General features: G+C 39.0%; 2 protein-coding genes across 3 annotated transcripts; one reads left to right on the forward strand and one right to left on the reverse strand.

Moving 5' to 3' along the window:
- Positions 1 to 8,057: 8,057 nt before the first annotated feature.
- LOC141442323 (uncharacterized) lies at positions 8,058 to 12,309 on the reverse strand. Its single transcript, XM_074107284.1, has 6 exons — positions 12,043 to 12,309; positions 11,274 to 11,799; positions 10,095 to 10,290; positions 9,369 to 9,554; positions 8,435 to 8,588; positions 8,058 to 8,269 (listed from the first exon to the last, which is right to left on the reverse strand). The coding sequence occupies exons 1-6, from the start codon at positions 12,172 to 12,174 to the stop codon at positions 8,201 to 8,203; spliced, it is 1,263 nt and encodes a 420-aa protein (XP_073963385.1). The 5' UTR covers positions 12,175 to 12,309; the 3' UTR covers positions 8,058 to 8,200.
- Positions 12,310 to 12,813: 504 nt separating this feature from the next.
- On the forward strand, positions 12,814 to 26,150 carry Nelf-A (Negative elongation factor A). Of its 2 annotated transcripts, none has more exons than XM_074107095.1 (11): positions 12,814 to 13,038; positions 14,270 to 14,524; positions 15,025 to 15,202; positions 15,788 to 15,961; positions 16,825 to 16,941; positions 17,989 to 18,101; positions 18,693 to 18,857; positions 19,178 to 19,240; positions 19,738 to 19,839; positions 20,547 to 20,646; positions 21,609 to 26,150. In XM_074107095.1, the coding sequence occupies exons 1-11, from the start codon at positions 12,829 to 12,831 to the stop codon at positions 21,872 to 21,874; spliced, it is 1,743 nt and encodes a 580-aa protein (XP_073963196.1). In that variant the 5' UTR covers positions 12,814 to 12,828; the 3' UTR covers positions 21,875 to 26,150. The 2 variants fall into 2 exon arrangements, with proteins under 2 accessions (XP_073963196.1, XP_073963197.1); XM_074107096.1 differs by having other exon boundaries at positions 17,992 to 18,101.
- The last annotated feature ends 150 nt before the right edge of the window (positions 26,151 to 26,300 follow it).

A 26,300-nucleotide genomic window follows, 5' to 3' on the forward strand; every position in this document is an offset into this window, starting at 1 on the left:
TAATCAATGGATGGTGAAACAGCCCCTTAGGGTAGTTAATAAAGGCCCATACTATGCTTTATTTAACAATACGACTTTTTCCCAGATTTAATAAATTAGCACGCAATTAATCACTTTTCTTTTATTCGAAACTTTACAGATCCGCTTATCTTTCATGTCATATCGTAAGCAATATATTACTGGTCGAAAAAAAATTTAAAGTAATTAAGTACGATATTTTTTTGCAATATCGCTTCACGGCACTAAAACCAACGTCTGTTTACTATTTGCGTTTGTATAAAAAATACACGCTGTACACTTCGCAATAGAGTTTATTTTGAACCGATTTATTTGCGCTGTTAATGTATGAAATGGTAATAGTAATTACTAACTTGAATAACGTTAAAAAAGGCGTAGACATAAACAAGGGGGTCATTTAGAGGGACACATTTAGGGGAGGGGGTAAATACGTGTGACAGGAGGGGGGGGGGATGGTCAAAATTCGCGCTCGCGCCTAAAATACCACGTTCCCAGAATACCACGTTTTTCAAAATACTACATTACCTATTTACTACATTTATAGCTTACCAGATTCTCGTTGCCACCACATTACAAAATCGAAGATTACTCAAGGAAGTATTTTTTTTTTTTTTTGGAATGTCTTATTTTGGACATCTGATATAATGGGAATGTATAAGAAACAATAAATAAAAAGGCAATTTAGTATTTTGAAGAATGTGGTAATTTCTGCACGAGCGAAAATTGGTGACGTACTTTATGGATGGCCCTCAATTTTTATGTTTTTTGCTTAGAGTTACGACTCTTAATTTTAATCGCCAATGCTGCCGAGGCTATCGATATTTTTATAACCAAGCCAAGATACTAAAATGACGTTTCATGTGTTACCATTTTTACATATCATAAATAGTGATGTGATGTACCACAAACGGTAATCACCGAAAAGTTTTGACAGATGCCTATATCTATGTTGACGTATAAAGGAGCTCTCTCCGCACAGTCTGCTCAAAATACGCAGACGATGCGGAATTGCAGTGTCGTGCCGTAAACGTCACGACTTTTGGTGCAGAGCATGCGGTAAAGTCCTGACGTTTATGGCACGTCACTGCGATTCCGCACCATTTGCGTTTTTTAAGCAGCGGTGTGGGCACTCCTTAAAATGTTAAGATATGAACGGATCTGTGACGCACTAACACACGTAGGGCACTTGGACAAAAGGTAAAATGGGTCTAATGAAAATGGTACCGTTTAGGAGATAAGTATTTCGACTTTTTGTAGATGTTGATTTAAGTTTCAATTTGATTCTAAGCAAGACCTGCTTAAAAGCTCAATGCTTATGGCTTTCATTTTATTTTTGTTTACATAAAATACTATGTTCTATCGATTATTTGCAATTATGTCGAAAACCGAAATCAGAGAGCAGCACTATTCGTATTGTGCTGGTCACATTATTTTTACATTTGACATTTCATACTATACTGTCACTTTAGTATCTTGGTTAAATAAACAAAGTACCTATAGATAAATAGCTGGACGTCTGGAATAACACAAAGGCTTTCTTTTATCCCGCTAATCCCTTGGAATCGGGATTAAATCTCAAAATGGCAACCATTAAGATTAGAGATATGAAATTTGGCGCGGGTGTTTATTTAAGGTAAACGTCCACTTGTCGGTATCGTACGCATCGGACGCATCCCACGCAACGGATCGTAGTATTCTTTGTATAGAAACTCATATAAGTGCGTTCACCTGTCCGCATCAAATCCGATACAAAGCAACAAATCCGATACGTCCGAAGCGTACGATGCGGATAAGTGGACGCCTACCTTTATTACGCAACGGTAATAAAATCTACGATGTAGTTATCTGGAATTCCTGTGGGAATTTTCGACAAATCTGGGATTTTCAATACAATTAACTGTTAGACCTAATGGTTTACACGTGCGAAGCCGCTGGTAAAGGCTACTATAGTATAAAATAGTATTGTGACGGTCGTTAAATATGCTTATAGGTGTTCCCTTCTTTTGCAGACAATTTCATAGAATTTCGTTTCGCAGAAAATGTTTCATATAATATTTGATCCTTTTAATTTTGTTTCAACGACTATTTACTTGAATGAAACATAGTGATCATTATGTTCGTAAAAAACTTTCATTTTAGGCATGTCAAAGTCGTTTTTATGTAGGTACCTATTTGGTAAGATCGCGAGTGTCCATATCGACGAATACGGGTCACGACTTTCTCACTGAGCTATGAAATATATAGAAAAGTTCCTAGGCGGCGGTAATTGCTTAACATCAGGCGTGGTATAAAAAAAATGGAAGTAGCACAGTGCAATAACGAGCTATATCCATACACACAAATAACATATGTGTACGGCGTTTCAACACTTGGAGGTTAAAGTCATTATGCGAGCGTTTATTCCATATGATTTTCGTGGGCACATTTTTGTTGACTTAATAGAAGATTCTGTTACAGTTTCCTGTTTATTCAGTAGAAATACGTCTAAAAATAATTGAAAATATCATCAAACTCTACACTCACTCTACAGAACATTCATAAAAGAATGTGACCACGAAAATGAGGCGGTTGTATCGTTCGAATGACCGTTGAAGTGTTAATGGTACGTGCTAGTCACGATGGCGAAGTTAAAGACTGAAGCGACTGACTGAGGGTATCACGCGGGACGTAGTTATTGTGATATAATATACAATTATACATTCACGTACGGGCTAGGGCTAAACGCACATTATTAGATTATTCCACGGAAATCAAAACGAGCTAATCGGTGCTAGCCAATAAGGGTATCTTAAGGCACTTGTCCCACCGCCGAGGATGAGCGAGAAGCGAGCAGAGCGAGTAACTAGAAACGAGTGGGCGAGCAGTGAAAAGCGAGTGTTCGAGCACGACGGGCGATTACTCGCTCCACTCGCTCGAGCCGGGCGGCCGCCAAGCTAACAGCGCTGAGCGAGTATCGCTGAGCTAGTTTTACAGCTCAGCAAGTTTTATAGCTCTTGTCGCTGCGACAAAAAATGAAAGAGCGAGTTCTCGCCGGCAGTGTTAACCGCCAGCGATCAACTATTAATATATATGTCTCTTTTACTCACACAGGATCTTATACCTTTTGTTCGTTTCTTGAGCGAGAAAATAGTCGATAGCCAATCGTTTCCTCGCCGGCGGTGAGACAACTGCCTTACAGGCGATATATCGCTAGATGGGGTTAGATCGCGAGGTCCGTTTTGCTTGCGATTGGCTCATTTAGTTCAATGAGAAAGTGGCTATATAATTTTTTTATGGTTTCTCATTTAATTATTTATTTAAACGTGACACACGTGTTTTCAAACGGACCTCACAATATACGCCAACTACGTTGTTAAAGAAACACTTATTCAACCGTCCGGCAAAGGGTTGGAGGAAGGCGGTGGGTAAAGCTGCGGCCACATAAAGTCGCTCGTCGCTCGTTTGCAGCGATAAATCTGGTCACTTGACCCCATTTTGAATTTCCCGCGACTCAAAAAAGTAGCGTCAAGTCGCCGCGTCGAGTAGCAGGTCGCAGGAATGATCTTGGCCTTGGGAGCTGATTCTTAGGGGCTGTTTCACCATCCATTGATTAGTGTTAACTGGCGGTTAGGTGTGATGCCGTCTCTATTTGTTTTGTTCGAATAGACGTAGACGGCATCACATTTAACCGCCGTGTAACCTTAATCTCATTTAGTAGCAGTCGTGGCAGTAGTTCAAATAAAAGAAATTGTAGTGAAGGAAAAAGAATAAGTGTTTTTGCCGAAATTGAAGAGATTTTTTTTTCCAGCGATACAGTTCAACATTTTCAGCTTTATGCGTCACGTGGCCAGATTTGACGTTGAAAGCGAGCGTCGAGCGATTTGCATGTGGCCGCGCCTTTAGTATCGCTAGCTCCGTTTGATGTCCGTTCTGCTTGCGATTGGCTCATTTAGTTATTTAACCAATCACAAACGTGACGTACAGACACATGTCAAAGAGTTTTCTAAAAGACCTCGCAGTACTAACGCAAACAAGTTTTTTTTTTTTTTTTTATTCGACTGGATGGTAAACGAGCAAGTGGGTCTCCTGATGGTAAGAGATCACCACCGCCCATAGACAACTGCAACACCTGGGTATTGCAGATGCGTTGCCAACCTAGAGGCCTATGATGGGATACCTCAAGTGCCAGTAATTCCACCGGCTGTCTTACTCTCCACGCCGAAACACAACAGTGCAAGCACTGCTGCTTCACGGCAGGATTAGCGAGCACGATGGTGGTAGCAATCCGGGCGGACCTTGCACAAGGTCCTACCACCTGCTAAAGAAGAGTTGTTAAAGAAACACCCATTCAACTACAGCTGTCCGTCAAAGGGCGGAAGGAAGGCGGTGGGTATTTCAGACAATGTGCGCCGGGATTTTGGGAAGTTTGGGACGAAGTGGGGAGAAGGGGGGGGGGAAGAACAGTTCATTATTTGTAAAAAAACTAGCTAGCAATCACAATGATATACTGTGTAAAATAACGCAGTTGCGATGCTATGCATAACGTTAAAATTTTAAAGTGTCGTTTCATATTGTTATTCTTCTTTACTCTCTCTGATTTTGTTTATTGTGCAACGCGTCCCTTTCTAACTCTTCTAGTTTGAAAGAGACGCATTATGCGATAAGAGAAAGAAAAGGTGCCGCAAAGATTAAGGCAAAATATTAATCACTATTATTTTTCAATTTAACATCGCTTACGTTATTTTTTTATGAATAATTATATGAAAATTAAATAAATACATAGTATGTAGGTATATTTTTTATATTTCAGAAAGTGTCTACGATATCAGACTATTTTTTAACATAAAATAAATTATAGTTTATGAACGGCCACCACCGAATCCAAATTATGATTTTACCTTGAAATTATGAAACAATCAAATCTCGAAATTATCCATAATTTTTTCAAGTATTGTTTTGCTTTTTAATCCCCGACGCAAAAAGAGGGGTGTTATAGGTTTGACCGCTATGTGTGTCTGTCTGTGGCACCGTAGCTCTTCAAACTGGTGGACCAATTTAAATGCGGTTTTTTTATTTGAAAGCAGGTTTTCTAGCGATGGTTCTTAGACATGCTTCATCAAAATCGGTTTAGCTGTTTTTGAGATATTGAACTTTGAAGTGACAAAGTCGGGGGTTTTCAACTTTTTGTTGGTTAGGTTATTAAAATTATGACTTTAGCCAGATTTCCTATAAATGTACATTTCAACCTGTACTTTAAAACTATCGTAAGTATACATAATGTAGTATGGTTAAGTCATTTTAGTATTAAAGTTAAACTAAAGCCATGACTCCACATGTGCTTCCTAGAAACAAAAAACCGGCCAAGTGTGTGTCGGGCCAAGCGCTGTGTAGGGTTCCGTACTAATTAGGTACAGAAAATATTCAATATTAAGTTTTGATCGAGTATTTTTCAAGGATCTAAATTGATTACTCCATTAATATACATGATTTATGCGAATATTTACAAAGCAATCAGTTTGTATATGTGTTGCAGTGAAATCGCAAAAAACAGAGATTTGAACAAATCACTAAGGGATATGAGCAAATCACGCAGGATTAATGGCGAATTAATTTTATCATTTGTCAAGAAAATCAGTCATTTGATCATATCCCCGAATCTGTTTATTAAAATGACGAAATCAATCAAAAGGCAACTCCTTTTTTCATTTCACCAGAGTTGTTTAGTGGTAAAACAGCTGAAACACGTCAGTGAGTTGACGAAACGAGAGTAATAGTTATTTGTGTCACAAGGGAGCAAAATGGTGTATTTACGGCGAGGGCGTACATTGAATCCAGAATGTAGGGAAGGATTCTACAATAGAATCCTGAGCGTAATGAGGGATGCAAGTGTTAACGCCCAAGATGAAAATAATTTTGCTCCCGAGTGGCTCATACAACTTTTCACACCGAGAGAAAAATGTTATATCTATCAAGGCAAAAACTAACGTTACGTCATTTAATTGAACCAGTTCAGAGATTTGATCAAATCACCTATACCTACTTACCAGTTATACTTAGTAGAGATTTTATCATATCGCTGAATGTGTCTAGTGAAATGATAGAACGAGTGGAATTCGAGTAGCAAATTGAGCTGAGGGTTTAGTAATTAAGGCTGCTGTGATGTCTGGGTGAAGTTTAGTCTGAATTTTATTAGTTCCTCTTTTGTGACACACACAAACAGATTACTCAGACTACTCTTATTACAGATTCTCTTTTACTCTTATTTGCAGATTACTCTATTCAGAAATTTACTATAATAATTCTACAGTACCTAACCATTAGACGCCAGACACAATATTTACGTAGCGTAATAATGTCTAATAGCAGGCCCACTCTTTTGTTAAGACTCTAATTGTCTAATTAGGCTGAGTTTCCACCAAAGATGTGCGAGGATGTGTTCCGAGGAATGTGTTTTTCATTAACCAATAGAAACACTTCTTAAACCTCGCACAGCACATCTCTGTTGGAAACAACTGAGCGTAGCGAGGAGAGGTAAATGAAGCGTTACTAGGTATTTGTTCATGAAAAACACATTGCTCGCAACACATCCTCGCTCATCTCTGACTGAAACGGAAGGATGGACGCATCGAACAATGTATTTGTCTATCTAGACGGCTGAGTTACTTTACTATAGTTGTTATTACAACGCTATGATATTTAAGACATTTAAATTAATGTGATAGGCTAGTTGGCCCTAGTATAGTCAGGTCCATTTGACTACTTTGACATTTGTATCACCTGTGTGATTGGTTAAATAACTGGGCCAATCGCAAGCAAGACTAATGATAAACGTACCTCTCGACGCTAACGCCTCTCAAACCTGAGGGTTGTTCGACGTTTTTAACGCTTCAGTATTAAAATGGCAATTAATATAATATGTAACAAAATCATTGTGCTTATTTTTTGTGTTACGTTTCCTTACGTACCCAATGTGTTATAGCCATACTGAATAATGGCTAATTTGGAATGTAAAGTGTGCCTACTATTTTGAGATGCTGGTGTAGCATTTTGTGCATTTGTAATATCAGAATTACGAAGAAAAAAAGTGACTTCTTTAGCTAAAGTTATAAATGTGTTTATAATAAATTGTCGTGTTTTTAATGAAATTATTTTAATTAAATATTATTTATTTATGTGACGTCTTACGCTTGTCCAATGTAAAGCTGTATATTAAGTGTATCGTTTATTTTTCTTGTTTTGTGCAAACAACAAATGGTGCCGGTCATCGAATGGTTAATCTGAAATAAACATTTATAATTTCATGTTTATTTAATTTTTTAAATTACCCAATACAACTTATTAATAAAAAAAAATAATCTCACACACATTTTGCTAAATAGATCAGTTAATTATATTCTTCAAGAAAACAAAAGATATCAAATAAATTAAATATCTTATCTCTAAATAACTCACGCTTACTTGGGTCAGTCCACTTTTTAGGGTTCCGGAGCCAAAATGGCAAAAACGGAACCCTTATTATAGTTACGCCATGTCTGTCTGTCTGTCCGTCCGCGGCTTTGCTCAGGGACTATCAATTCTAGAAAGCTGTAATTTTGCAAGGATATATAGGTAAACTATTCCGACAAAATAGTACAATTAAAAATTGAAAAACATTTTTTTTTAGTAGTGTGTAGGTAAGTGTAGGTTGTGTATTTGTTGATGTGTATATTTGTTCGTACTAACATAGGCGATAAGGTTTCTCATTGTTACTAACTTGATATGGATAACCTCCGAAATAAAAGATTATTATTATTATTATTATTATTATTTAGGGTACCTCCCATAGGCGTAAAGTGGGGGTGTTTTTTTTTCATCCAACCCTATAGTGTGGGGTATGGTTGGATAGGTCTTTTAAAACCATTAGGGGTTTGCTAAGACGATTTTTCGATTTAGTGATTTGTTTGTGAAATATTCAACTTTAAAGTGCAAATTTTCATTAAAATCGAGCGAGATATGTTTGATGAAATTTAACCAGCACATAAACGTAGATATAGAAAATCAGTTTTTAGAGTTGTCCAGGGGATGTAATCATGGCAAAGAGTTACACCTACACGAAAAAGTTGATCCATCCATGTGTAATTTAATTTTTGATATTTTTATTATTATAAGGCAACAATCAATATCAAGTTTTTCAATAAATGCAAGTTAATTGTAAAATATATTTTTAGTCATTATCAACTGAATTTCTATTGGCAACTGACAGCTCCATCAGCTTTTGTTTTATTTCGGAAATCTGTAAAAAAGAAAATAAATTACATATTGCATTAGTTTTGGCATCCAAACATTAGTGATGGCTCGGTTTGCGTGCTTTGTGTGAGTTCTTACAGCGTGGAGATCGGGGAGCTGTATGAACACACATTTGTTGCAAAATAAGGTGAGCTAGGCTTTTAGTACAAACCTTTTGTATCTCATTCAGCAACACGCGCTGTTCGGTGCGCGGTGTCATGGTTTCCCCGCGCAGTTCGATGGACTCGAGGTTTTCGAACAGCTGTTTTATGCGCATGGCTAGATTCACGTCACTGTTGCCTTTCCTGGGCACCGTAGGCTTTGCCCTGTCACAAAATAAGTAAGTATAAGTATTACAGGTCACAGCTCATTAGATCCACCCGGCACCCGATCAGCACCGCCTCGCCGCGAGCGGTTAGTAGGTATTCTTTACATGGTTTTGTATGGGCATGCGCTCACTACATCAACTCCGTAGCGTCACCGGATCGCCTCGCTCGCTCGTGTCCACGCGCGGACGGCGAGTAGACCACTCGGTGGAAGCTCGCTTCTCGTACGCTTCCCACCCTCATTTCATAATAGATTACTCGGAAATTCGAAGTCCATTCGTTGTCAACGCGGCGTCCACCCGTGGACCACCTAAAGTCGAGGCGGTGATGGTCGGGGGTGGCTCTAATGAGCCGCGACCTATATTCTTATACCGAAGAAATTTGAAATGTGCCGTCCCGCTCACACAATTTTTTAAAACGCTTAATTTATTAAGACAGTCAGTGGGACGGTATGACACAAAATTTGAATTGTAGATCGAATGCCCTCTGACTTAACAAAAAAAAAATAATGAGGATGTACCTCCCCTACACGTAAAGCGGTAAGTAATGTTTTTTTTTCTCGTCTCAAACCACAATGTGAGCTATCGTTGGATTTAAAAAAAAACATTGCAAGGTTGCTAAGATCATTTCGATTTAGGGATCCGTTTTTTATGGCTTTAAGTGCCGTTTATTTGCCTAAAGAGGGCAGAATATTTTTCAAGGAAAACCGAAGGATGGGATGTGGAATTTCGTCCAGCAGCGAAAATCCTGCTTAAGCTAGCCAGGAGAAAAAGGCCTAACCTGCGAATAATCTTCTTTCTGTATTTATCCGGGAGGTCTTTCTCAATGTCCTCTCTAGTCAGCAAGGTCATATACTCCGGGTTTGTGTCATACGGGTAGTTTTTAGGGCACATCTTGTAGGAACCCTTAGCTAGCTGCTTGCAGTCGCGATAGCTTCGACGCCACTGCCTGAGGAGCTCCGCGTTTCTACAATAGGATTTTTATTCATAATTGCTGTATAAGTGTGGTTAAAGTGTTAAGACTTAGATCTGATACTGATTTTTAAAAAACCGCGTTTTGGTGACACGCGTTTTAAGAACAAGTTGCAGGTGGTAGGACCTTGAGCAAGGTCCACCCGGATTATGCTACCACCATCTTGCTCGCTAATCCTGCCGTGAAGCAGCACTGTTGTTTCGGCGTGGAGAGTAAGACAGCCGGTGGAATTACTGGCACTTGAGGTATCCCATCTTAGGCCGCTCTAGGTTGGCAACCCATCTGCAATATCCCGTGTTGCAGATGTTTATGGGCGGTGGCGATCTCTTACCATCAGGAGACCCACTTGCTCGTTTGCCATCCAGTCGAATAAAAAAAAAAGAACCAAAAGATCTGTTGAAGAGGATTGATTATGTTTAAGTGGAGTAGGGTGAATTTGCGTAAAGAGTCGCGTGTCGCACAAAAATAGCTGTCTTACACGTGTGCTTGTGCAGTAGCAGAGTAAAATAATTTTTATGTCAATGGTAAAGTTACTTTCTCTCCTGTATGATTTTCTCCCTCGTCGCCAGCAGCTCCTTATGCTTCTTCACTGCCACATCCCTGAAGAAGCTTCGCTTCATCTTCGCTTCTTGCTCGCTCTTACTGCGCGCCAAGAGTGGCTTCAGGTACTTAGCGCTCTGCGTTTTTGGCGGGAAACTGGTGCGGCTCTCGGCCAATCTTGGGCATTTACCTTCAACAGATTTAACTGATACAATATCAGTTGTATGGCAGCTCGCAATACTCCTGGCCCGTGTTTGGATTGAAAATCGAAGTTCGTATCGTACCGTCCCTCTCGCTCTCATATTAAATAGTAATATAAGTGTCAGAGGGACCGCACGACACGAACTTCGAGTTTCGAGTTTCATAGTAGCCCCGCTGTTATAGACCCGGAGATGGTGACACAAAATATTAAATGTTTGATTTTAAATGGTTGAATTGTTTTTTTTTTTCTAGTTAATGTATTCGCGTCGGTATGGCGGGCTGTAAGTCACACCGGAGAAGTATGGCATTACGCTACCACCTACTTCTTTTTTTATCGACTATCGGAAAATACAAGCATTCTTGTAGAACAAATCGTTCGACACTCGTTACTTATCCGACACGTTCGATTAACGCCCACGCGATTGGGCCGCTGGTACCAGCACTATGACCATCATTTTTTTTTGTTATTCCGTAATTAGACCCCTGAAGAACCGCCATACTGGTACCAAATGATCTAATATTTTGTGTCACCATCTCCGGGTCTATTTAGAGCGATACGCCGTTAGGAACAAGACCATACAACGCGTGTGGTTACGGGCTACACACAGACATAGGCGCCAGCATGATTATTTCCAGAGAGGTGCATTGCCAAATTGCCATTGACAGTTTTCTCTTCAGGCAGGTCATGCCTGGGGAGCGAACGTATTTTCTATAGGCTTGGACAAGTGCACTCCATTACGTTCTCTTACCGGCGTCCACGAAACAAGAAGCCATAAGCACTGGTGCACAATGAGCAGTGTCGACCCTAGGGTTGAGTGACTGGATAAGAGAAGGAGTAGAGTGAAATTCTCCTGATCAAAGGCCAAGAGCTGCCGCTTTGTACCTAATCACGTAAATGATGATTAAGGAAATATAGGCAAACCATTTGACTCCTTAGGGTGCTCTTAGGGAAGTGAAATTGCACATTTTTACCTTTGTACTTTAAATAATACTCTTCAATTTCCGATCCGCCGTCCTTGTCGTTGAATTTCACAGACAACGTTTTATTATTTTCAAATTTATCCTGATCGATCACCGAATTGTAACTACGAATAGATTGACCGAAGAGACTGGCTGGAAATGCACCGCTTGTGCTGGCCGCGTCTTCGGACAATTCCGATTGAGACTGAGACTGGTTGAACATTCCGTCTAAATGTTTCGCGTGTAGAAATGCCATGACTTTGGCTGTTCCAGCTCTTATTATTTCCATTGGCGGATACAATATTGGATTCCCGTCTAATTGCAGAACTTTTAAATGAATCACTGTTCCAAGTTCATTCGGCAATGAAGTTATACTGTTATTTTGAAGTAGCAGATGGGTTAAGCAAGGGTGGCCTTCTATGGACTTTGGGATATCCATTAATTGGTTGTCTCTTATGTCAAGCCACCTTAGATTCGGCAAGGATGGAAAGAAATCATCAGGCAGACTTAAAATGCTGTTGTTTTGTAGGTAAATCATCTGAAATTATAAAAAATAGGTTTTCTGGAGCTATAAATAGGTATTTTGCTACCTTTATTCAGTTGAATAGGTTAAATGCTGACTTGAAATCTGATAGGTAAGGCACGAAGGTCGATGATAATATAGCTCTGTCTGCACAGCAAAATCTGTCAGCACAGCAAAAATAAAAGGAAGTAGGTACCTACATATACTCCCGCATTTTTTAACAGAAACTTATTTTTAGTCATAAAAAAATGAACTTACGCATAGTAACATATTGCTGATGGGAGGAACAGCGTGCAGACCTTGAGACGAAAGATCCAAAGAATTTTCCTCACTGATTGTCTCGTCATAAATATTACTAGGCAGAGATCGAGTAGTTGATACCTCAGACATATTGTGATAATCTGAAGAGAAGTGTTATTTTATTTCTAATCTTAAAATTCTTGTTTAGTCAATATAATCTCGTAGCAAATTGACAATTTCAAAAATGGCGCCTAATGTTTGAGTCACTTAATTAAACGCTTTTTGTAGCAGCCACGCCTTCATAAGCCCTAGCGGGAAAACCGTTACTTGCACTTGACTGTTTTAGGCGCGAACGTGCATCGAATCGAAACGTGTATCGGGCCGATACTATCACTATCGGCATAAGCCATAGACAATCAATTAGGGACGTGTAACACGCTGTAATAAATTAGATTTTTAAAACGACTTCAAATAATGGTGTTTCATAATTTACTTGAAATATGTAAATAAAAAAAACACATGTATAGAAAAGATAAAGGCAACAAAATATACTAAGAAATAGGTAAGTATTAATTGTCATACGGAATTCTACTTGCTTTGTAAAATTGATAATATTATACGTGTTTAAATAAATTACTGAACTACCAATTTCAGTATAGTATTCAGTACAGCGAGACGCAACCTTCAAATTAGAGATATTATAATCGATACTAAAAAGAATCGATAAATATAAAATGTCAAAAGGCACATGGCTGAATTCAGTTGCGTCAGTCAACAGTGGCACGACACTATTCCAGTTGCAAGATGGCGAACGTGCGGGATAGTGACACATCTTTGTGGCTCCATAATAAACTCGGAATATCGAATGATTCTTGGACAACAGGTTCTATTTGTACACAGTTAAATGCAGAAGTTTTAAAGAATATCAAGGATTGTTTTCCAGATTTGCAAACACAAGTGAAATTAAAATTATTGTTGAGTTTCTTTCATATCCCGCGCAGAAATGTTGAGGAGGTATGTAACTTTTCTCTCTTTGATGTTCTATGGTTTTGCGTGCTTTATATTGTATCTTTTATCCCTTTCTGTGACATTCGATTTGAGCAAGAAAAAAAGAGATGCACAACAAGCATGTATGTGGTAGTTTTGTTGTCATATCGTAATTTTATTACCTTTATTGAAATGTTTTGAAATAATAGCTTTCTAAACCATTAGCATGGTTATGTGTTTAATAAATACGATTGGTTTGTTGCGCAAATTTATTAAATACCAGAAAATCGTTGATAATAGACCTCGAATATTGTACTGTTGCATTTTTTATCGTTTCTATTATTGTTACATTGGACAATGTTTAATAATAAATAAACAAAATGTTCGTTAGAAAATCGAGCTGGCGCGTAATTCATTAATTCAGTTCTCAATTTCTCTAGATAATTATAACCTTTTAATAATAGGTATGTCAGTTCCTTACTTCCAGTCCGTATACTATACATCTCAAGGCCTTGGCAATTTGTACAACAACCGTGTCCGCATGCATTTGAGTACCTACGTCTTGTGAATGCAACTATTTGTTCACACAATACCACCTTATATTTATTTGTCATAAATCCATGTTACATGTTCACTGTTTACATACTTTACATAATTGTACATTGACATTACAATATGCTTAGTGCTAAATATAAAGGTATTATTGTTTGAGTTCAATTCTAAAGTTTACCTTTATGGGCATTTAAGGACTTGCCACTGTATTTGTGTTGTGCTGTGGTCCAATTAACATCATAGTAAATTAATGAATTTAAAGGAAAGACTATCACAGCCTAGTAGGATTTACTAGTTAATTAGTAATGGTCCATCAAAATTATAGCATATTTTCCAAATATTAGTACTCAACTCTTCACTCTCTTGGCCAGTTTTTTTATCCTCCTAATGCCCAGAGTCCTTTTTAAAGGACTTATTGTAATTTGAACTTCAAACTCTCTCATAAATTACATAAGTTTGATGATCATATATCAAAAATTTGTCTTGTGCGTTAGGTTATGATACATTTGTAAATAAAACGGTTTTGTTCCATATATAGGATAATATTGCTATAATAGTAAAATGATTATAAAAAAGTAATTCTAGTAAAACATTAAGGTGTTACTGAATTGAATGGCTCACTTTAACTCTGGTTCTCACTGACTCCACAGATTATTTCCTTGAATATATTATTTAAATTACTTGAAATATATTATTTAAATTTCAGTGGAAAAATGAGCTGGAAGAGATCATTGAAGTGGCAGCCGTGGACTCAGACCTCTGGGTGGCAATGCTGGCTGAGGTCCTCAAGACCTTTCCGTCAGCGGGCACCCTCAACACCGAGATAGCAGAGTTTGACGAGACCCGGCCCATATTCAGTGACATGATCGGAGAGCTCAGGAAAGCTCTAGCGAAACACTCCGAGCTTGGATTACTGCCATTAGAGTGCCTATATTTAAATAAGAATGCCTTAGTGTCTGTGGTGAGTAATTAAGATTAAATTTGCGAAAACTTTGAGAAACCTGGCCAAATTTAGTCAAGGGGGCTACACGCTATCCTGGGACCTCCTCAAGAACGGGACAATAGAAGTTCAAAAAAATGACCAAGTCATAATGGGTCAGTCAACAACTTTAATTTTTTTTAGTGGCTTTAGGGACGTGCTTTGTTGTCTTAAACATGTGCGTTCAAAATGTATGAATAATTATGACAGCGGCCTAGGGTGAAAGTCACAGTGACGCATATAAGCGTCGGTGGCAGTGAATGCGTTAAAGTTTTAAGTAAGAGGGTAAAGTAAGGGGAAGCTTTCACAACATAATTTTTATTGTTTCATTTTTATGCAGTCATAATGTAATTTATGGGAATTATGGAAATGCTGGAATTCTAATTCAATCTAATACTTCCGAATTTACTTTACGCGAGCGATGCCGCGGGGCTTTGTTAGTACATTCTAACACAGGATAATAGACGATTAATTATTTTCAGGTTGGCCAACAAGCTAACCCAGTCAAACATTTCACATTGAAACGCAAGCCGAAATCTGTGGCTCTGAGAAGCGAGCTGCTGGCAAAAGCTGCGGAAGTGCAGGCCAACCAGAAGAAACCGCTCGCGCCTACTGTGCCTGTCAGAAGCCGAGGCATGCCTCGGAAGATGACTGATACCAGTGAGTTCACGGCTGTGCCGTATTTAGTAGAGATGGGCCGAACATGGTTTTCACCGAATATGAATATTCGGCTGAATGTTTGGTAAAACTTTTACCGAACCGAATATTCGGTATAATTGATTCCTAAGTAGGAACTAGAAATATGATCCATTTTTTTTTAATGTAATTAAATCAATTTAATTTAACTCTTGATTAAAACAAAAGACTTGCTTAATTACTCACAATAAAAATCTAATCGATAGATTATTTTATTATAAAGATCATCTTTATATTTTGATTTGTATTAATAACCATCTTTTTTATCTGCTGTTAAGGTAATTTTCCACCGGCGAGGCGAGTCGAGACGGGGCGAGACGAGAATTGAAATTTGTATGGCTACGCCCGTGGCGGCCCGCGGCGGCTCGTGCGTGGCGGGCGCGGGAGATTGCATACAAATTTAAATTCTCGCATCGTCTCGTGTCGCCTCGCCGGTGGAAAATCATCATTACTGGAAATAAACCTACAGTGACAACAAAAACATAAAGCCTTAACACTCAACTCACACATGGCTCAATACAGTAAAAATGAACTCTTGTGGTGTGGCAGCTCCGCTGAAGGGTCTCCCGTCGCGCTGGGCGGGGCGCGCGGCGCCGGCGGCGGCAGTGCGCGTGGCGCCCGCGCGCCCCCCGCCCCGCGCCCGCGCCCGCGCCGGCATCAAGCTGCTCGACATCGCCGACCAGCCCATGGCGCACGCGCACGCCAAGAGGCGCCGCAAGAACGGTCAGTCACTCGACGTCTCTTATACATTTGCTGTCATTCGGTGCACCAAATGACAGTAAATCCTCTTATGTTATAATACTAGCTGACCCGGCGAACTTCGTACCGCCGTATTTATGTAATGTTGTAATTTGTTTTTTAATTTATTCTATTCTATTCGATTTCTACAATACGGTATTTCACTATTTTGTATATGTTTTATAAATTAAAACTACACAATGCCTGTTATTGAATAGAAAAACAATTTTTAAGCTACCTTTACAAATAACAAAGTTATACAGGTTTGAAATTCAAGATTAGACAGAGAAAGACATACTGGCATATGACGTCACACGCCAGTACCGCCATACTTGCTGCATAGAGAAAATCGTTTGAGAAAGAGACAGAAATATAGATTTTTCAAAAAATAACTATAAATCCAATTTTCAACCGATTTAAATTTTCTCTTCGCTAAACACTATCTGTTTATCTATATTTTCATAATAATATTAAGATATGGCAAAATCAGGAGTTGTCAAATACCGTATTATTTTTTAATTGATTTTTCAAAGGATCAATTATGTAAATACAGATATAGATGTTGCAAATTTTCTAACCAGAAAACCAACCTTTTTATGTAATCGTAATTCAATTATAAACTTTAATCCCCAGTTTCACCCCTTCAGGGGTGGAATTATAGAAAACGCTAAAATACACGTGTTTCTTAATCTCTAATTGTTAGCTTAAAAATAAAGTATACTTTTAGCTTCAAAAATGACGGACCTCCATACTTTCAAACCCGTTTTCACTCCCTAACGGATTGAATTTCGGAAAATTCTTTCTTCCGCTTGATGACAGCTGGTGTAATGAGAACGTTTGTTGAACAGAGCTGGAAGAGTCTGCAAGCAAGAAGCCAGCGCCGGGCGCGCCGCCCTCGCCGCCGCCTGACTACGCGCGCTCGCTTAACAATTACCAGATGCCCAAGCAGGAGGAGACGCCGCCTGGTAAGGCCTCGCACACCAATACCACTCAAAGCTACCGTCCCTCTCGCTCTTGTATTAAATAGTATAAGTGTCAGAGGGACCGCACTACACGAACTTCGAGTTTAGAGTTTCGTAATAGCCCTGCAGGTGTGGATCAAAAATATCGATACATGAACTCTAATACCATAATAATAGTGTATGTGCCGATATTTTTAACCACCTTGGCCGCTCCGAAGTATGCGATGGCGACTGTACATAACAGATTTCCGTCGTGTTTTGATCGCATAAGTTCTAATTGATACTAAATAGTAGTTCCATGTTTAGTTGATATACAAATGTTGGGAATATCAGACTTTTCCTGATGGTAATTCAGTATGCACTATTCACTGTATCTGTACATTACCTTTACATCGTGTTATTTTTTATTTCCGTTAACTTTAACCTCATACCGCTTAAATATGCAATAGAATGTACACAATAAGTTTGAGGGAATTACGGATTTATGATTATGACAATGTACACATTAAAGTAAAATTTATCATGTGTACGTCAATGTTACTCTTCAAGTGTGTCAATTTTGTTTTAAGGCGCCAGGCGCCTGCTTCCTTTAGCTTGTCACAAATCCTGCCCATGAGATCTTTTACAGTGCACTGTGAACTTAATATAATTTTATTATTAACCCATTTCCAGGGCCCGCGAATTTTGATACGCCAGCACAAAATTAGTCACAGTTTTATGTTATTTACCTTTGCGTGGTTAATTCAAAAACGCATAATATTTTTAACGACTTCAAGTTATTTTGTACTATTGTGAATTTAGTAAGGTCGAATATTTGTGCACATTTATGTGGTCGCTATATGCACTATGCCTGGAAAAGGGTTAGGCGTATTTCGAGAAGTTTCTATCAATGAACTGACCCAACTGCTGTTGGCATTAACGGAGATATAAAAAGCACAGTCTATAGAGGTGTTTAAAATGGAATGCTCAAATTTATCAGCAGTATTAGCAAGCAGCGCCACAAACGGCAGTGTCCTTGTGACCGTGTCCTCACGTACCGTTTCCCTGCAGCAGGGCCGGCGACGGAGGCTCCGGCGTCGCCGCGGCCGGCGCGCGAGCCGTCGCCCGCCGAGCCCGCGGGGGAGCGCCCGCCGCCGCGTCCCAGCCCCATACTGGTCCAACAGGTAAGTGTCTGCTGCATTACAACGTCTATACGGATCAATATTTACTTTCGAATCTTGGTTTTTCCCAAATGTTCCCAACTGTTTTTAGGGTTTTGTGTGTGCGATGAATAACAGACTTAGGGTATCCCCAAACCTATCAACGCGGAAATAGCTTTAACCAATCAAAAAACTCTGTACGTCTACGCAATAAGACTTACAACTAGGATGACCATGATCATTCTGTTCGTTTATTCGCATTGAAAGAAACTAAATTTTCATAGGGTCTCCCCACATCTAGAGATGCGGAATCGGCTTCAGCCGACCAAAAAGCGCTTTATGTCCACGCAATAAGAGCGAAAAAGACGTCTCCCCGTCGGCAGCCGGAGTCGATCGACGTGTTCTTCGCTCTTATTGCGTAGACATAAAGAGTTTTTTGATTGGCTAAATCCGATTCCGCGTCGATACTTTTGGGGAGACCCTTATAAAGCAAAGCCAATGAGACAAGTTATACTTAATTCTTGTCTAATACACCATTATTAGTATATCGCTCCCTTTTTCTCTCATGTCATAATTTCGTTAGCCTTATTTAGTGACGTTATATGATTGTGTCAGGGCACGGGCGCGAAGCCGATCGTGATCGGTCAGCAAGGCAAGCTGCTGATCGCGGGGCAGACGGGCGCCAAGCCGCTGCTGCTGTCCGCGCCCGCGCTGCTCAACACCTCCGCCGTGCTGCTGCAGCCCGGGGGGAAGGCCGTGCTGCTGCAGAACATCAAGCCGGTAGGTAAAGGGGGGGGGGGCACACACACACACACACGACCCCACACAGACACACACAGACCATCGAACAAGGTACAATTTTATTATACCATGAAAATATGTTAAAACGATGTATCTGCGTAGTTACAGTTACATAATTATGTAAGTCTTAAACTGCACAGGCGATCTAAAATTCCAGGTTTGAATCGTGTTTAAATAAATTCTGAGCGTAGCGAGCGTTTCAAAGCATCATACTTTGAATAACTTTTCTGCCAAGTGAAACATTTTTTTTACCTCGCTACAGCAAGAAAACATACGTGACTTGATTTCTTTGTGTGCAGGTGACGCAAACCGTGGTACAGGCCCGAGCTCCCGCGCCTGCGCTGATCGCCCCACCACCACAGGTAAACATAAAAACAAAATTATTAAAAAAAAACATTGTTTTATTCAAAGATTCATCTGATTGTTGCAATAAAAAAAATGCTATTAATAACTATGAGTGAAGTCCGTTCGTGATTGGCTTATCTGCGAGGATATGTTACGACTCGCAACTTGCGAGGAATGTGTTTTTATGAACCAATATAGAAACGCTTCATTTACCTATCCTTGTTCCGCTCAGCTGTTTTCACTAGATCATTGCCGTGCAATAGGTGAATGAAGCGTTTCTATTGGTTCATGAAAAAATTTTTAACAGAAAAGTAAAACAAACTCCACAAAAAAAAAAAAAATGGAACAGACTACAAAATCCTTGAAAGTATTTTACTAGCACTAGGTACCTACTAGCTCGAAGTCGGTGCTTCAGCACGAGCCAGCAGGAATGGAACAATAGTCGTCTACCTCGCCTACATACATACTATGGGTTTCAATCTATCCTAATGGTGGTATTGTGTGTCGTTGCCAGCAGGTGCAGCTGAGCCAGCCGGCGGCGCCCGCGCCCGCGCCCGCGCCCGCGCCCGCGCCGCCCGCGCAGCCCCTGCTGCCGCGTAGGGGGCTCTCGCTCACGGTCAGTACCGCCACGCCGCCACGCCGCCACGCCGCGCCAGCCCGATCACTTCCCCAAACTTGTTTGTTCCTCGTAGCAAAATTCCCAGTGGCATTTTTCACCACTAGCATTTGTTTTCGTTCACGTTTCATTCGCCGTCGTCATTGAACTACTTGAACAAAAATGCTATTATAGTTGGGAAAAATGCGAATGGGAAATTTGCTAGACGGAACAAACAAGCTTGGGAAAGTGATCTAGCTACTCCACGATTTTTAAACATATTAATAAACATACCTTGTTTATTAAGACGCTTATTATACAACGTGTCAACGCTTCTACAAAGACCGAGTTCCTTCTCAAAAATATTTCAATACTGTAAATTATTTGATTAGATTAATAAAAACACCGTCGCTTCACACTGTTAACGAATTTTAATGTTGTTTATGATGTGTTTGCCTATAATTGGATCATATTATACCATTAGATTCTATTGTAAGTTTTATAGTGTTGTATTTGTTGTAGTCGATTTACGCGTAAATATGTACGTGAACAACCATCTAACTAAACTATTGCTTACATAAGATATAAACACACTTTATAAAAAAAAAAAACCACTACGCATGTTTTATTCTAACCCTCTAAAGTGACGGAACACTGGCATGGTTCTTGTTACTTTGATCTCTAGGGCATAATTATGTTACTGACGGTCTGCACGTGTGTTGTTACAGCGTGAACAAATGCTGGAAGCTCAAGACATGTTCCGGAACGCAAACCGCGTGACGCGCCCCGAGAAGGCGCTCATACTCGGCTTCATGGCCGGTTCTAGAGGTGATTTGACTATTCATTACATTACATTATTATTATTATTATTGTTAGCCTATTCTGTCCCACTGCTGAGCAAAGGCCTCCCCCCAATACTTCCACTGCTCTCTGTCCCCTGCATACAAGGGCCAGTCCTTCAAGAAGAAGTCCAGTTCATCCCGCCATCGCCGCCTAGGTCTGCCAGGTCGGCTTTTCGAGTTGGTGGGCATCCACTCGGTGGTTGTTATTACATTACATACGATACAATTTTATTATTCATACTATAGCCTCTTTCTCCCTCTCTTCTCCCTCTTTTGAAGATCCAGAGTACAAATTTTTTAACATACGTCTAAGCAAGTGTACATTTTTCATGATTTGACAATAAGTTTCAAAGTCGGATGTTCAAAGTTTTACCATTGACGGACTGAGACCATTTGAGACTCGAGGCGGCAAGGCCGAATTATCCCTCCCCCCAGTCTTAGAAGTGGATGTACAGTCAAAGACATAAACATTGAACGTTACCAAGACGACACAAATATCTATAATATACATCTTTATGCAGTTAACCATAAGGTCGACGTATATTTGATTATTTGTATATTGCTGTGCCCTAACAGGGTAAATGTTGAACGTTCATACTTTTTAAGATCTTATCACAACATTTAGCGCAATAAAGACTTTGAGTTTGAGTTTGATGGTATGAATGTATAGATATTTATGCCCTAGGCTGTACAGTCAAGTGCAAATATATCGATACGGCTAAATTTACAAAACTATTTATACACAACCTTAATGTTAAATGCATAAAGTCGTGTATACATATTTTTGTAACTTTGGCCGAGTCGATATCTTTGCACTTGACTGTACCTAACATGTTACTGTGGAGCCTCCCCCAACCTGGAGAAAAGAGAAACTTTTTTCGTTCTGTGATTCGTCAAATAAAACCTTTTTTTAATAATTGATGGTATCAAAACCGTTTTTTCTTCCAGATAACCCGTGTCCAAACCTAGGCAACATAGTAACAATAAAACTGTCAGAAAACATCGAAAACGTTCTACAATCAGACGACACCTACCTCACAATGCTCTCAGAAATGCACTTCCAAATGAACTACAACAACGGCCAGTGGACGCGGCTTAAAAAATACCGACATATAGACGGAATGGTGCCTCAAAAAATACCTCCCGGCTCTACGGTCATCTCCGCCAATAACCAGCAGCCGGTCGTCTCGATAGCCAATCAGAGTGTGAGTTAAGATTAGGTTATTTTTAGGTGTTGTTGTTTTTGGACGCTGTGTGGTTTTGTGGTCGAAGGCACGCTCAAACGACCGTCGAATCTTAACCGTTATTCTTTATCTGTGTTAGTTCATTTTTAAGAGTTAAGGATGCTTCCTTGAATTAAAAATAGAATATGATGTATTGTTATTTATTTCGCCGCGGACGAACAAAACGAGACTGTATGATGCAGTAACTTGTATATAGCTCTCGCATAAAGGTCTAGGAAAAAGTTTTCTATGTTATATTATACTAGAAAAAGAATCCTTGTACGTTTTTTTTTTGCTTAAATAGAACTGTATTTTAAAACGAATAATTTCCTGCGACGTCAACACACACTAGTACAGTCGCCATCAGATATTTCGGAGCGGCCAAGGTGGTCAAAAATATCGGGACATGCACTCTATTGTTATGGTATTAGAGTTTATTTTTCGATATTTTTGATCACCTTCCTTGAAATATCTGATGGCGAATGTACAATGTATGTACATGTTACAAATTATAAAGATAATTTTATTGCCTGGATTTATTGAATTGTTAATTTTTTTAATCTTAAAGTTGATAATATGTTAATATCTCAGAAATGCACTGAGCCAAATAAAGCGCGTACATGTATCACATGTATGTAAATTCAATGCAAAATAATGTACTGATTCTTTCAGTTTATTGCATTCCAGATAATTAAAGAACTCTCGATGTTTATAAGCTTCGAGTATTACCCAAACAATCGTCAACATTTACCACATTAAAAGAATATCAATTAGTACGGAGTTTTTTTAAGTTTAATTCCACCATGATCTCGCCAACAAAATCACACCGTATTATTGTTAAAACGTTTCTTTATTATGTAAAGCTAGTAAGTACTTTTAAAATTATATAATTATGTAAACACGAACCTGTAGTGATTTTAAACAGCTTTTGCGAATATTTACGTAGCCAGTTCATCTTTGCTTGTTTAAAGAAGTAAATACGGTTAATAATATTAAATCTTCGAGAAAAGATAACAGAAAACAACGGAAAAATAAAGCTAGTGTCGTCCCGACGTCATCATGTAGGGGGCTATACCTTCCGCCGCCTAACTTAGCCTAAGAGTTCATTGCCACGACTAGTACCACAAAAACTATAAAGGTATAATTCCAATAATTGAATAGGCACTATACCGGTATAGTGATACCGTTAAGCGATTCGAACACAATCCGGGAGTAACGTAAAGACGTCGCATAAAAAATATTTCTCAAAAATGCGTCAAGACTGAGTATTCAGTAATGAACTTTTAGGCAGATTTATATGGTGCGTGGTATACAATATAGAGATCCCTCTCTAGGCAGATGTTATGTCTGGGGACCGAAGTCCGAAGGAAGAGCGTCAGCAATTGTATTTACTATGCGTCCGAGTTGATTAACTTCGATGGATGCAGGATGTTGGAGTTTCTTAATCGACATGTTACAAACCCACTTCCCAACTCGCGTGAACCATAAACATTTCAACATTTCAAAGAAGCAAACGATCAAGCAAGCTTGCAAGTGAGCATGCTTCGCTCGCGTGAACCATAAACATTTCAAAAAGAAGGCAATGAAGACATCATGCAAATGAGCATGTAAACAAGCATGCAAGCAAGCATGCAAACAACAGATCAAGCAAGCGTATTCCCAAATGTGCAATAAATAGTGGAAGCAAGCATGCATTTAAGACTGTATAAAGCATGCAAGCAAGCATGCAATCAAGCATGCAAGCAAGCATACAGGCTGTCATTCAAGCAAGCATGCATCTAAGCAAACTTGCAATTGAGCATTCTTTGCTCGCGTGAACCATAAATACTTCAAATAATCAAACAAGCATGCAAGAGAGCATGTAAGTAAGCATGCAATCAACCCTGTATTTTGTTTGGAATGATATTAGAAATCAGTTCCTTCATTGACATACAATTTGTAGGGCTGCAACCCCGTGCCACCCTTGAAGTATGAATGATTGATTCGAAGTTATAATGGTTAGTAACAAGAGACTTTATAATTGATAATTCTTATGAATTAAAAAATCATTTTGGACTTCCAATGTGATGCGACTCGTAGCAGTTTTATCATACGATGAAATCGCAGCGCTGCGTCGAGCGAGCGACGGCCAATTAGGACAGCGTCTTAGTACCTAGTCGTTCATCGCATCTCCTCGCGTATTATCCAACTACATCCTATTTTTCTTTGTATAATTTTGTCTTCATGTTGTTTGTTGCAAATTGGAATTAATATAAGCCTAGTCTTGATGCGATTGTTTGTTAGTTCATTTAAAACAGCCCTAAAATCTGCGATTTAGAATAATTTTAATAGTTTAGTTCATCGTACAGTCAACAGTACATCGGAGTTGAGATGTTCGACAATATGACGAAATTGTTGACCACCTTGTCGTCTAAGTACATGGCGTTGTAAAATTGTTTCGAGATGATTTAGCTAGCGGTTGGGTAAGTTCGGCTGAACACTATAAATTCCGATGGTTTTTTTTTCGGATTTTCCAAATACTTTGATGAAATATCAGGAATTGATTTTACAACTCCTTGCATATCCAGGGGTCTACCACGCAGTCCTTTCGTGTCACTGAGCGACAAACAAGCAAACTGTTTGAGTAGTCCCCTCGATGTTGACTGCACAAGTGCTTGCTAGTTTGTTTAGTACTAAGTTTCGTACTAAGTCGTTTAGTTGTAATATTCGTGCGTACTTTGCTGTGAAAAGTATTTTTTCAAATTGTTAATGTTTTGAGAGTGTTTGTTGTTCATGTGAAACAATGTCAAAAACAGATAAGTTGTCAGGGCCGAAATAAAGTCGTAACTCCATAAGTGAAATCCTGCAACCCTTATTGTATTTAGGAACGCGGTTTTTGGTGTCAGCGCGTGATATGATCAGGGTTTTCGCGCGTCAATGTAAACATGAAGCCATAACAAGTTAACTCGACTTGAAATGTTTTATATTGCAAGTGTCAAATTTTATATCGGCTTATTTTCCTTAGGGCTTGTTTTTTAACGGCCTCCTATGCAATTGTAGATTCAGGACTTTTGTAATTCTAAATAATGGAAATTGATATGAAAAGGCTGAGATATGTGTGTTTTTGTGAAACAATCAGTGTGACCAGACAATAGTAGTAACAACACGGTCTGCATAAACTGCCCTTTCTAGCTTATATCTTATTATAGCTCATTCGTCTATGTCTAGTTAGTTAGACAAGGCAAGACGCGGCCAATATTTGACAAATATACAATACAATCAGAATGGTAATGTCGCTCGGGGCTTTTCGGTATTCTTCGTTTTGCTGAAGATTCAAATGAGAAAGAAAAAGGACCGCTCTTTTGTTTCGAGTTTCGAGTAAATTTAAGTATAATACACACATCTAACACGTCAAGTTTAAATAAAACCTTGTAAAAACGGGTAAACAAGCCATTTTACTACTGCCGATATTTTAATAAATAAATTATAAACTTTTTTAGTCTCCGTTTAGTATTATTACTGTTGTCTGGCCACCTCATTAAACTTAATTTAACTTTATACGGCTTCTGATAAATAGACAAAAAATACAGATTTAGTGCATGCATTAAAGGTAGTTTTCCATCGTATTTTATCGCAAAAGTTCGTATTTATCGTGCTCTCTCAATAAGGGTTTTCACAGAAGTGAAATATCGCTAGATGGCGTTAGGATCGCGAGGTCCGTTTGACGTTTGCTCGTGATTGGTTAAATAACTAAATGAGCCAATCGCAGGCAAACGTCAAACGGATTTCACGATACTAACGCCATCTATCGATATTTTGCCTCTGAAAACCCTCATTAACTTGGGTATCCATCGTACAACTTTCGACATTCGACTCTAAATAATAAAGTTCCATATTAACTATGAAAAAGTCACTCATTCAATGCAATAATTGATTGACACTGAGTGCTGTCTTATTCCGCTTGAGATCCGACTTTTCTCGATGGAAATTCATTGTGCACTATATTTGTATTTCAGTTAGAATCATGTTGTGAACGCGGAGGAATAATGGCAAGGGGCTTTTGTTTTATTATAAGTAATTAGATTATAGCAGTTTTTTTCCCAGATATTTGAATTATGAGTAAATTGTACATTTTATGTTATTGTAAGTGTTTGAGCTGCGCCCCTGCCCCGCTTGTATTTCGTATCTAGTTAGTTTATGTTCGATGTTTTTTCTATAAATATTTAATACACAGTGTATATAGTAGATAGTACAAAAATATTAAATAAAAAATATTTAAAATAAGCTACCGAAGTTTATTTTATTTGATTGTAGGCACTGTTGCTTGTCTAAACCTTCAAGTGTTTTGGTAAAGATTAGTGTATTAAATTGAATGGTACAGTCGCCATCAGATATTTCGGAGCGGCCAAGGTAGTCAAAAATATTGGAGCATGGACTC

This window comes from Choristoneura fumiferana, chromosome 25, assembly GCF_025370935.1.
Source record: "Choristoneura fumiferana chromosome 25, NRCan_CFum_1, whole genome shotgun sequence".
Taxonomy (NCBI): Eukaryota; Metazoa; Arthropoda; class Insecta; order Lepidoptera; family Tortricidae; genus Choristoneura; species Choristoneura fumiferana.

Bases quoted from the DNA above. Each gene is read 5' to 3' on its own strand.
- LOC141442323 (XM_074107284.1), bottom strand. From the start codon at position 12,174: ATGTCTGAGGTATCAACTACTCGATCTCTGCCTAGTAATATTTATGAC. The intron at 11,800-12,042 runs GTAAGTTCATTT...TTATAATTTCAG, and splicing joins TCAGCAATATGTTACTATGC to ATGATTTACCTACAAAACAA. The intron at 9,555-10,094 runs GTAACTTTACCA...ATCCTATTGTAG, and splicing joins AAAATCATACAGGAGAGAAA to AAACGCGGAGCTCCTCAGGC.
- Nelf-A (XM_074107095.1), top strand. From the start codon at position 12,829: ATGGCGAACGTGCGGGATAGTGACACATCTTTGTGGCTCCATAATAAA. The intron at 18,858-19,177 runs GTAGGTAAAGGG...CTTTGTGTGCAG, and splicing joins TGCTGCAGAACATCAAGCCG to GTGACGCAAACCGTGGTACA. The intron at 19,241-19,737 runs GTAAACATAAAA...TGTCGTTGCCAG, and splicing joins TGATCGCCCCACCACCACAG to CAGGTGCAGCTGAGCCAGCC.